The 12,241-nt window shown below is 37.6% G+C and overlaps 1 protein-coding gene across 2 annotated transcripts; it reads left to right on the top strand.

The window, feature by feature from the left end:
* Positions 1–3,039: 3,039 nt before the first annotated feature.
* CDCA4 (cell division cycle associated 4) lies at positions 3,040–7,452 on the top strand. 2 transcript variants are annotated; one of them, XM_010000659.1, is made up of 2 exons: positions 3,040–3,131; positions 5,507–7,452. In XM_010000659.1, exons 1-2 carry the CDS (start codon positions 3,093–3,095, stop codon positions 6,260–6,262), a joined length of 795 nt encoding a protein of 264 aa, XP_009998961.1. In that variant the 5' UTR covers positions 3,040–3,092; the 3' UTR covers positions 6,263–7,452. The 2 variants fall into 2 exon arrangements, with proteins under 2 accessions (XP_009998961.1, XP_009998960.1); XM_010000658.1 differs by lacking the exon at positions 3,040–3,131 and adding an exon at positions 5,306–5,350.
* Positions 7,453–12,241: the final 4,789 nt, after the last annotated feature.

Below are 12,241 nucleotides of genomic sequence, written 5' to 3'. Positions count from 1 at the left end.
CCCGCCTCTCGGCCTCCCGGCGTCAGCGTTTCCACGAGCCTTCGGCTCCTCCCAGCGCTGCCGTCGCTGCGGTCCTGCTGCCGTGCCGCTCAGCCTGCCTTTCCTCCGGAGTTAGTGCCCCTTCCCGAAGCCCTCGCGTCCTGGAGAGGCGCCTGACAGGCCCTTGCGCCCGGGGGGTGTAACCAAAACCCTGTGATTTTTAGGTGCCTTTGTCCCAGTCCCAGTAGGGGTGTTTCTGGCCCTTCCTCGGCTGTGTCTGCAGCCAACCCTTGTAGCTCAGCACCGCCACACGCACACACGTGTGCCTAAAAAGGAGTACCCGGCTTTCCGTCCTCTTCTAACTATTCCATATAGCTTTGATTTCTTCCCACAAAAGTTATAAAGGATAATTGTGGAGGGGGGGCAGGATTAGCGTGTTAGAGGAGAGATTCAATACTTTACCATGCTAACCATCATCACTGCATTTACAGCTTGTACAAAAAAGAAAAGCTACCTAGCTTATGTGAACCTCCTAAGTAGTTCTTGTCTGCTTTCTCCTAAAGATGAACAAGGCTAAAATCTCCTATCTTCTCTATTACTGCTACTCTTAGGAAGTGTCTTTCTCCCTTAAGTATATTTTTGGCAGTGTGTTGCTACATGAATCTGAATTCAGCGAGTCTGGAATGTGTAAGTTGATGCTCTAGTAAGAATTGGGTCAAATTTCAGGCATCATATTTGTAAAGCAGACTGGGAATTTGTCACTCCCAGAAGCAAAACCTTTAATGAATTGCATAATACTGTGTTCCCTCTACTATTAGTAGAAAAAAACCCAAAACAACCAAATTCACAAAACCTCCTTTTTTCATATGGCATTATGCTCCAGATAGCTGTTGTCTCCTTGACAGCTTTTTCAGGACAGCTGTTTCAAACAGCAGTTAGGTTTAACACACCGAGTTTGGGCTCTTGACACTCGGATAGTAGTGGAAGAAGGGAGATGGTACAGCTACTCCAGATACTGCCTCTTGGACAGAGACAGATGCTGCTCCAAGTTATCAGGGAATTTTGAACACCTGGCTTCTAAATCGGCAGCAATCTTGCTGTTGTGTATAGAGGTTTTACAAAATAGCAGATGTCTTTTTGAATGTGTTAATATGTAAATCAATAGAGGGACATACTTACATTTTAATTAGTTAGGTTTTAAATTTAGTATTCTCTTGAGTGTTTATTGGAGATATCGCAGGGAAGTCTGGGAAAGGTTGTTTATTTGCAAGGTTTTAATTGCATTTATAAATGGCTATGAGGTTTTTGTTTTGTTTTATTTTAATGGAGAACTTAGGTTCTGAAGGATACTCATAAACCAGTTAGTAGAATCTGAATAAATAATTGTTGTGATGGTCATATTTTACATTTATATTAACAGAGGTCCAAATCGATTGTTTATTGCTCTAGGAAAGAACCTAGAATCACATGCAGCAGGTCTTACACGTTGTTATTTTGCATGGGAAAACTGTTTCCTTCTTTAGTATGTTAATAGATAAGAGAGTGGACTGAATGTGATAACAGCTCTTTTACCAAAAACTCACGTGTTCCCATCAGCAGTCCCCTCTTTTATCAGTCTGCTATTCTGGAAGGCAGACAGCCAAAGCCTCTGCCTCTGAAATTGTCAGATATCCAAAATAGTACCAGAAGTATTTTCATTTATTGTTCTTGTGACTGCATCATCTTACCTGTAGTTGTTGAGCTTTTTGTGAGGTTTTGTTGGGTCAGATTTTTTTAAACAAAGTTTATGTCCTTGTCACGTACCCTGAGCTAAAAGCCTATCTAATAGGAATTGGGGATTCAAATAGTTACTCAAGGAGCAAAAGCTTTTGAACTTTTATAGCATCATAAGGTGTTTGACAGAAGTAAGAAATACTTTTATTGACTTGATGCTATGGTGTCTCACTGGAGCTGTAGTTCAGATGTCTCATGACTGTCTTGAATGTTGATGTAAGCTCAGTCTGTAAAAGATAATAAGACTATCAATTTATTGAAATACAGTTTCCATGACATAACAGCATTTTAGTCTGAATATTTCGGGATCTAGTGAAAAGATTTTTGGCTTGAGAGTGTTTAAGGTATGTTTTTATTGTGGGATTTTAACAAGTAGGCAGCTTCCTGAGAAGAACATGTTTTCTGCCCTGCTCCCCCAGAATCCTGTCCCAGTCACCTCCTTCCCCTGAAATTCTAAGAGCAAGTACTCTTCAAAAATTTTTATTACCAGCCACAATAGAAAATAAAAATGGATGTCCAGATGCAGTGTCTTTACATGTTTCTTTTTTAGGTATGTACTTCTGTTGCAGACACTGAGTACTGTACAGACATGTCTAGAAAAGTATCTGAATTGTTTTCATATTTTATCGTGTAAGTTTTCGGTAGTCTGTTGAAATGGAGTGTTCTTTTATGGTTTCAGTAATTAAAGGAGTCGCTGCATGTGTTTGGTACTTGTATTCAGTATATCAAATCTTACTTTACCTTAAATGTGTTTTTAAAACTCAGCCTTTTTAGTTAAAGTGATTTAATTACTGTCATTGCTTTAATCTTGCAAAGTAAGTTTTAATAATACAGTTTCTGTGCTGGTAAAGGAAAATTCATGAAATACATGGTTTTGCACAACAAAGTTGAAAACTCTATAGCTTTGTGATAAAAGTAGTAAGGGCTTGCTTTTAGTAGGCTTCTGTGTGCACCTAAATTTTTCAGATGGTCACTTAAGGATTTTGTTTGCTCTTCAGATGGCAAAGGCACATGGATATGGGAGAGGCTGGTCCAAAGGTCAGGGTAATAGCCTAGGACTTGGACTTAACCTGGCAGTTTCCTTCTGCCACAGATACTGCGTGCATTGTTGGGGAAATCACCTTTGTGCTCTGTAAGCTGTTTTTAATAGTACTATTCAAGTCTGTAGGAGCATTGTGAGGATAGAGATACTGAAGCAATTGACAAAATACAGAGGTGTGTAAGTTTCTGAAATGGGAAGCTGTTCTGTTCTGCATCTCCTGCATTTGGCTGACATCTTGCTTCCTGGTACTTGACAGGTGATGCTTTAACTGTTACTGTATGGACTCTTGCTCACTAGCATGGGAGAAGAGGAAGGACTACATCAATCACAATTACTGGTACGTCGTTTTTTTTCTTCTTAAATGAAACTGTAGTCTAGTATTCTGTCCAGTCTCAGGAACAGGGAGACAAAGAACTGTTTATGATGTAAGGTACTAATTGGAAGGGTTAGAAACAATTCCAGTGAAAACTGCAGAAGGTTTATCTTGAAGAATCCGTAAACATTTTCCTCTGCTTCTACACACTCAAGTGTGTGTGATGTATTGAGGCTTTCAAGTTTTCTGCAGAGTAAAATATTTAACTTAAAATAGTTTATGTGCCTTAGAAGGCATTTAAATGCCAAATAGTAGATGTATGAAAAACAGGTTAATGTTCAATTGAAGTTTCAGTAATTTTTCACAAGTATATAAGTTGAAATAAAAATACTTAACTCTGCACAGAGCATTTAATGTTTGATGGCACATTCATACCTGACTGATTAGTAGTCCCAAAAGATGTCTCTAGAGGTCAAGTTTCACATAGGGTGTGTATGTTTAAAAATTTCTGTACATAAAACTTCATAGGAAAAATTAAATTGAATGTCCTGCAATAAGAAGCTTGTAGAAACACCCAAACACCTGCAAAAAGGCACTATCAAGCAAAACTTTGGCTTGTTTTCTGTGGGAATAATGCAAATTTGTCAGGCTACAGGAGAAAATTTTAAAAGAAACTTCCAAAGCTTTTAACATATCAGTAATCCATGCATAGTTTTTAAGAAGTCTATGAAAAATGTCTGTAAGTCTTAAGTTAATATGTTATACCTTGTAATCCCTGGTTTATGATTTCTGAAGAGTTTTGTACCTTTAGTGGAAAGAAATCTTTAAAGAGTTGGCAATTCAAAAAAAAAAGGTTCATTTACAGAGCTATTCAGCCATGTAAGAAGTGTTCTATGGAGTCAGACCAAATGTTTATCTAGCTGCAGTGCTATCTCTGGGTTTTCAGATTAGATAAGTATGTAATGTGTTTTGAAAAGAACAATGTTGTAGCACTTTGATGGTTTTTTAGTGTCTTTTAAAAAGCTGAGAGAAGGCTCTGAAAATATATGGAACATACTATAGCAACCAGAAGAGCAAGGCAGAGGTTAGCGTTTACCAAAGGAAATGGAAAACTATATAGAAAGACACCACAAGAGTATTTTACATTTGTCAGTTTTTAATTGAAAAAAACTGGGGGTCTTGGGTTACTACTTAAAAAAAATAAATCTCCAAATATTGGGCAAACAAGAATTCTAAGAACAGAACCCTTAAAAGGGACATAGAAAGGTTCAGAAATATAAGCAACAGGTATTAGCTTTCTTTTGCAGCCCAATTTTTATAAGACTAAAAGAAGTAACATCTACTAAATAAAAAAACAAAAGTTACTTTGTATTTCAAGAGATTAGCTGCAATGTTTGCATGGGGCAATTCTGTCAAAGTTAGTGCAGTTCAGAAGATCTGGAGGCTAGTGCTTGAAACTCGGCAATGTTTGCATGGGGCAATTCTGTCAAAGTGCAGTTCAGAAGATCTGGAGGTTAGTGCTTGAAACTCATTCCTTGGAAAATTCAGCAAGTGATTTTTAGATGCAAATCATGAGAAGTCTGGATGCACCCCACATATTTTTAGCTGGTGAACCTAAACTGGAAATATAGGAACTTTGCTTTCTTACAGTCAACTGGGAAAGAAGTACAGAAGCCCATACAGAGGATGACGGTGCCTATTGAACTTGCACAGTTGATGTTAGAATTACACAGTTCAGTTATTCACCTGAGCAAGAGAACTGGAAGGACTGCTGTAGGCACCTCAGTTAAATGTCTTAAGTTATATGGAACAGATCTAGATGTTACTGTCCCTGTAGCCAAAATAAGCTAACCTTGTCAAGTATGCTGCCCATTTCATGCTACTCTGTTAGGCTTGTTGATGTTCTGGAGGGGTCAAATTTTTTAAAGATGGTGTGCCAGGTTGTATTTTTATTTCCAAAATTAGAGATTGAGAATGCCAGTAGAAACTCAGGAGGAGCGAGGAGAAACTGCCTCTCCAATAGGTGAAATACAGCTGTTGAGATGTATGCTTCTGTGCGAAGCAGTGGCTCCTGACTTCCATCAAGTATGGAGCTTCATGGGAGCCAGGAGCTGGGAGCCCCTGCCTCTCTGCGATGCCATGACTTGTGGACCTGCTCACTCCTGGTTCCCGAGTGCCGTCTTTGGGACCCAGTCCATATGTTCCTGACCCCTGTTGTACCAGATGGGCCATTCTGTAACCTGGTATGACAATTCTGATGTTCCTGTCTTAAAATAATTTGCTGTTTAAATTTAAGATTAAAGTCTTCTGTTTTGTTTTTTAGTCTTTTTATTTTTCACCTTCCTCTTGAGCTGTTTACTTTTTACAAGAATTTTTTGTATTTTATTTTTTTTTAACAGGACACAATGTTTGTGCGAGGATTAAAAAGAAAATGTTTTGATGGTGAAGAAGATATTGAAGGAACTCTGGCTGGTATTAAGGCTATTCCTTCATATAATCTTCAGCGGCAGTCACTGTTAGATATGTCCTTGGTTAAACTTCAGCTGTGTCACATGCTGGTTGAACCTAACCTTTGTCGCTCGGTGCTTATAGCCAACACGGTACGGCAGATTCAAGAGGAAATGACTCAAGATGGGACTTGGCAGATGATAAATACACAGAGTACAGGGCAGGCATCCCTGGATCATCTCGTTTCAACCGATATCCTCTGTCGTTCATCCAGGGAACAAGCTGAGGGAAAGCATGTTCCAGGCTATAGTACTTTCAATAAAGACTTTGAGGGTGACCAGGCACAAGATAGTTCAGAAACTATGTCAACAGCCTCTTCAGTGCAAGCTCCGAGAAACCCGCAGAGCAATGTGTGGGAAATGGAAAACCCACAAGAAAGTAAAGGAAATTTTCAAAAATCATTAGACCAAATATTTGAGACATTGGAGAATAAAAGTTCTAATTCTGTTGAAGATTTATTTTCAGAAGTTGACAATTCTTACTATGATCTTGATACCATGTTAACAGGCATGATGAGCAACACAAAAATGGGACACTGTGATGGGCTTGAAACATTTTCTTCTCCAACAACTACAACTTCTAACTCTAATTGTAAATCTGATCTTAATGAGCTTGATCATATTGTGGAAATCCTTGTTGAATCCTGAAACTTCTGTGTGGGAGACAAAGATCTTTTAATAGGAACAAAAGACTCAAGGAAGCTATTTCCACAGTTTGTTTTATCAAATCTGCACGTGTATTTTATAAATATCTATATATTATATAGATATATATTTAAAAAGAGCACTTCATATTGCAAAATAGTGTTGACTCTTAAAGTTAACTTGCAACTTGTAGTGTAATTGATACATTGTCCATTGAACTGTAAGTACATACAGTAAATGTTTTTGAGCTTGGTGTCCAAGGCTCTTGAAATTGGGTTCCTTTTGCCAACTTGTTTTAGCCTTTGAAGGATGTGCTCAGAGAGAAGGAGTCTCTCATCTTTTTTTTTACACCTCTCCCAGTAAAAGAGAAGTTGGATAACCAGTTTCCTATTTTCCTCCGGTTTCCACTTTGTGACACCATGTAACTCCTGCCACATCTGCTGCTTGTGTTCTAAGTGGCTACATGGCTCTCAAAGAGCAGTATGCAATAGTTCCTTTTATCCTAGCTAGCTTATTCTGGTTTTTGCTACAATTTTTACTTCAGAAATAGTTTTAAAGTGTTTATTGGTGTTTAGATTTTTCCAGGTATTTTCCTAAAATATATTTTTACTACAGATGTTATGTCAGCTGCTAACTTAGTAACTTTTGATCATATCTGCAGTTGATGTATTTTTTGAAAGCTTTTCAAAAAGGGATGTTTTTTTACTGTGAGCTACCCAATGTAGTTCAGTAAAGTGTATGTAAATGTAAATATACAATTTTATACTTTACATTAAAATGTAAGAGCTGTTTTCATGATTCTGTTTTATAGAGTAGTACTTTACTAAATTGATTATGCTTGTCATACCCCATATACATTAGTATCATTAGAGGAAGAGCTGTGATCCAGCTAGATACAATTACATTTAACTCATATCAGACCATATTTTTGGTTAACTGCAAACCTAAGTTATGTAGGTTTTTATTTATGTATATTTATATGTAAATGTTGTTAAGTGAATTGTTTATCACTGAAGTCTACCATCAAATATTTGTTTCTATGGGATAAATATCTTGCACTAATTACTACAAAAAGTGTTATTAGTGGCCTTTAAATCTCAAGTGGTATGTCAGTATGCCTTGTCATAATTAATATGCTCCACTCTTACCAAGGTTTTCCTCTTGGCTTTTTTTGATAACAAAAGATAATACAACATGGGGTGGTGGTCTTTTCTTCAAGTACTCCATGTTCGTTCTAGAGTGTATATAATTAAGCTTATTCCCGTGAGACTATTTAGGGGAAAATTTGTTATAAAATGACAGGTTAACCTTCACAAGCTGGTGCTGGGGAAGCAGGGAGGTGGAGAAAGGGAAAAAGATGGATTTGTTTCTGCAATGTATTAGCATTGTTTGTGCATGGGGAAGACACCCCCCAGTAGCTCAGTTGTTTTCTGTAGACCTGAACCAAGCAAGTAGCTGAACATGAAGGGTACATTTCTGCATCTGACAGAGTGCCTTCCCACAAGTGACCTTACCTAAATGCACTTTCCTTTTCAAATTCTCAAACCCCTAAAATGGGGAGAATGGTGGCAGAGGGATATCTAGGACATTTCACTGTTGATTCCACAAAAGGAGACCACTGAGCTTATTATTTCAATGAGTGCTTTAGAAACATCTGGTTTGAGGAAAATTTACATTGCTTTACTGAATTTTTCTTATTTTGTAGTTGAATGCATCTTAACTCAGTCACGTGAAACCATGTGGTTGGTGTGAGTCCTCAGAGAATTTGCAAATGTTGTTTGTATTAAACTTGGACATGAGTAGTTACTGTATTAGTTAAACATTGCTTCCTCAATTAAAGATTGATTAACAACTATGGAATCATAAAATACCATATAGATACTTGTAAGTTTAGTCCATATAGTACATGTCTTAATCAGTAGAGACATCTTAACTACAAGGTGTTGCTTCAGGAGAACAAAAATATTGATGTCAACTGTCATATCTCACAGGGACATAACAGTCTTGTTTTATTTGGCAGTGGTTATTGCAGTAGCAGAGATTTTCCTTCAGAATTGTAGATCTGCAGGAATTTTTTCTTGTTACTTTTCTGTGTGAAGAGATCAGTGAATTGGACAGCAGGTGCCTTAGGGTAAAAGCAGAAAGCCAGGCAGTTTCAGAGTTTTATAAAGGTACATTAAATGCATTGAGTTGAATAACTAAGTGTCTTCTGTCCCTCTGGGAAAGTTCCCCAAAGCTGCTACAAACTGTGGTTCAAAACCCACAGGTTTGAACAACTGTGGATGTTCCCCTCTGCACCCCTTCACCTGGCTTTTTCATTAAATGAGCTGTTTCTAGAAGGTGCTCTCCCATGCCTCCTTACTGTGGATCAGTCTCCATGTTACAGGTAGGAATTAATATAATTTGTTCATTACTCCTAAACTGTGTGTTAAATGCATATAAATGTATCTTGCTATAAGAAGCATCTTGCTGGATGTGTTCCTTCACTGAGGAAGCTGTGCCTAGTTAGTGCTTGGCTTAACAAGAGAGGTATGAGGCAAGTATTTAAACAGAAATATATATCCTGGTTTATTGTGTTCTTAAAACTGCCAAATATGTGCTTTTACATGCTTGATGTCTTTGCTCAATTCCTCAGCAGGTATAAGAATTTGTATTGCTGAAACTTGCACAGTCACTCTACAGAACTGATGTGTGCCTAGAGCTGGCCTGACTTTGCAATGACCAGTCAGTGTAAAATCAGCTTGACTCCCAACTGCTTTACTATGGTGTCTCATTCTAATTCAGCTGCTTTTTCTGGGTGGCTTCACTTCTCCGGTAAAAAAAACAAACAAACAAAACAACTCCAGAGGTCTGAGTAAAATATGTATCACTTACAGGTTAAGACAATATATTCCCCCTCTTTGATTTGCTGTAAGATATTGAGAGACATTGTAAATTATAGGGTGCCTGTAAAATGTTGAATTTTAAATTACTTATTTTCTGAACTGTTACTACACAAGGTGAGAGGGGTTACTTGCTGGTGATTTTTCTTAATTTCTACAAATGAATGGGAAATAAATTAACCTCTGTTCAATTAGAAAAGGCTCCTGTAAGATTTTGCTACCACTTCCAGCAGCCTTTTTTTCTTCTCTGTGTTCCTAGGGAAAAGAGTCAGGAAGTGTGCACGGCAGTCGGCGCCGTGCTGAAACAAGACTGTTGGTCTGAATGACACAACCCAGCTTTAGACTTGCAGAAACAGAAAGTACTTTCAAGAAAACAGTTAACATCAGATCTGCTTCCTTCTCAGGTAACCTTGAATATCTGTCCCCTTCTGCCTCTGTGCTTGTGGTTTTGTTTCTCCCTTGCAAGAACATCTAGAACACTCCAGCTCCTGCTGGAGCTCAGGCACTCAGCAGAGGCAGAAGTGCGAGGACCCAGGCGGCGTGAACAGCTTGTGCTCCTGAAAGCTCATCTGCTTATCACTTCCCTATCTGTTTGGTGTTTTGGCTTTTCTAATCCACTGTCTCTTCTGCAGCTCTGAGTTTATCTAGCAAGAGACATTTCCTTCTCTAGGAATCTAGCCATATTTGCCTAAAGGACAAATCTGGTAAATGAAGAGGGAATTGTTTCTTTGGATAAAAAGCACCTTACCAGGCTGCCTCAGAGGTGCGGCACTGAGGGGTTTCAACCTTGAGTAGGTTAGGGATTTATGTGCCAGTCTCCACACTCACCAGGAATTACCTGTTTTCAAAGCTATCTTGAGATAGTTTTTTAAATCTCTGATACATTTGGTCTCATTTAGTAGGCATTTCTAAAATCATTATTGTAAACTGACTGAAAGTATAGGTTTATATTGTAATTATTAGACAGTTACAGATGCCTTGTGCATCAGAATATTGACTGGAGTGTATGGCTGCTTTACAGTTCTGCAATTCATTCCGTATTCTATATAACCAAACAGTCAAAAGCAAGGGTGAAAAAATATCCAACTATTTGCTGACATGTAGAAAAAGAAAAATGCTTTCAAAGTGACTTCTGTTCAAAGTGAAAGTATGTTTATATCTCAGACCTAGGATGTATAGTCCCTTATGCAAAAAAAAAAAACCAACCACCATGACTGATCATCACAAATCTTGATTGCTCATCAACTCTTAAATGAGTGTGCTTTCACACTATGTGACTAATACAAAAAGTACAAAACCAGCAACTTGCAAAGAAATTAAATATACATCTTAGGAATATATGTATTTTTGTCAGTTTGTCTTGTTCAATTATAAAGTTTCAGAAGGGTTGTCTAAACTCCTTGTGTTGATCTTGCAAGGTTGACAGTTAAGATAAATTTTCCTATTTTTTCAAGGAAGTTCCAAAAAGAGATGAAATTCCACTGAATAATTCAATCTGTCAAGAAAGAGGTTTATTTCAGATGTCTGTAGTGGCTTGATTATTTATTTTTTTTAAAGACAGTGAAAAATACTAAAATATAATTATTTGACATTTTCGTAAGTTTGTGTGGTAGCTTTATTTACAAAACAATTACTCCTTTGATTAGCCAAGATTGCCCCAAAATGAGTGGTTTATGACCTGAAGAATTATGGCGGTGTTGATGTACAACCAGCATGTCAACAGGAAAATACAAAGCTAGAGGCAACTTGCTGTTGCAGGGAAAGCATTCAGTAATGTCAACTGTCATATTTTTAGGGAGGAATACTTGAAGATACAGGTGATTACATGACTTCTTACAAAAACAGAATTAAAAAGAAATTGCATCCACATGTCTTCTGTATTTGGAAGTCCCCTAGGAGCATGTGGGAAGTGGCAAGTGAGAACTGCAGTAGTAAAAGGTTACAAGGGTACAAGTGTGTTTTTCATGTTCCAGCTACAGACAAGTTTTGGAGATGAAGAAAATATGATGTAACTGGAACCTGGGGATGTGCAAGCTTCCAAAACAAGATTTCTAAAGAGAAGAGCAGGTATGTTGCTAAAAACTACCAGAAGTTTGGTACTCAGAGGGGAAAAACCAGTACTTTCAACAAATTTTAACAAACTGTTCTGTGTTTGAGATCATTACTGACAAAAGCTAGGTATGGAAAGCACTGGGGGATTTTTGTCCAGTGAGCTGACAGGTGTTTAAGATAAAATTGTTAAAGGGTTATTTGTTTTAACTGAAGTTCAGTAACATGGTTTGCTTTTTGTGTCTGCTTTGTTTGAAAGGTATAGGGAGAAAGTGCTTTTTCTTGTAAATTGCGACTCTTTTTGACAAAATAGAATAATTGCTTACTTAATACTCTTAACAAATATCTAATAATGTGATTTTTTAAATCACATCTTGAGTCATGGTTTTGTTTGGTTGTTTTTTGTTTTTTTTAAACTTGAGTAAGTGTAGAGTTAGTAGTTCAGAGGCTTTACCACCAAAAAGAGGCAGTAAAACTAGCCAGGCTTTAGTACAGTAGGCACTACCCATTCTTACTTTCCTATGGAAGTGTGGCATATGTGACCATTCTGTCTTTCAGCTTCAGAATTAATTTAAACCAACTCTGGCAGATCTCACAATCACTACATTTTTAGAATTCTTTTTTCTTTTTAAGTGTGCAGGTGAAAGAGAGATGAGAAGAAAAATGTTCTGTACCCAGTAATGCAGATAAGGGAGAGACATGAGTTTCCAGGCATGAGACCAGCTTCAAATAGAGCTTTTACCTTAGACATAGAGGCAATTAATCACGGGCATCAATCCATAGGAAAGCAGTCTTCATTAGTTCCTGTCTTCCTGGAACTGTGTTTTTGAGTAGATGCCTAGTACTAAGGTAAGTAGAAATAGTAGACCAGTAAACCTCTCAGATGAGCTATATAGAGACCTGATTGGTTTTGGGGTTGGGTTTTTTCCTGGTTCCTGTGAAATTTGCTGCAAAAACAAAATACTCATGAGAATTGTATCCTGGCCTGCTGTGGTGAGTATAGTCATACTGAAAGACCATGTTTTAAGCATAAAAAAAATCTCTTGTTCTT

The sequence above is a fragment of the Chaetura pelagica genome, unplaced genomic scaffold (genome assembly GCF_000747805.2).
Source record: "Chaetura pelagica isolate M959 unplaced genomic scaffold, ChaPel_1.0 scaffold36, whole genome shotgun sequence".
Taxonomy (NCBI): domain Eukaryota; kingdom Metazoa; phylum Chordata; class Aves; order Apodiformes; family Apodidae; genus Chaetura; species Chaetura pelagica.
The sequence above is the reverse complement of the archived record's forward strand: the minus strand, read 5'-3'. Positions and strand labels throughout refer to the sequence as shown.

What these genes read in the sequence shown, in the direction of transcription:
- CDCA4 (XM_010000658.1), top strand. Translation starts at nt 5,306, where the DNA reads ATGTTCCTGACCCCTGTTGTACCAGATGGGCCATTCTGTAACCTG. An exon ending in ATGGGCCATTCTGTAACCTG is followed by an intron (nt 5,351 to 5,506) that starts GTATGACAATTC and finishes TTTTTTTAACAG; the next exon opens with GACACAATGTTTGTGCGAGG.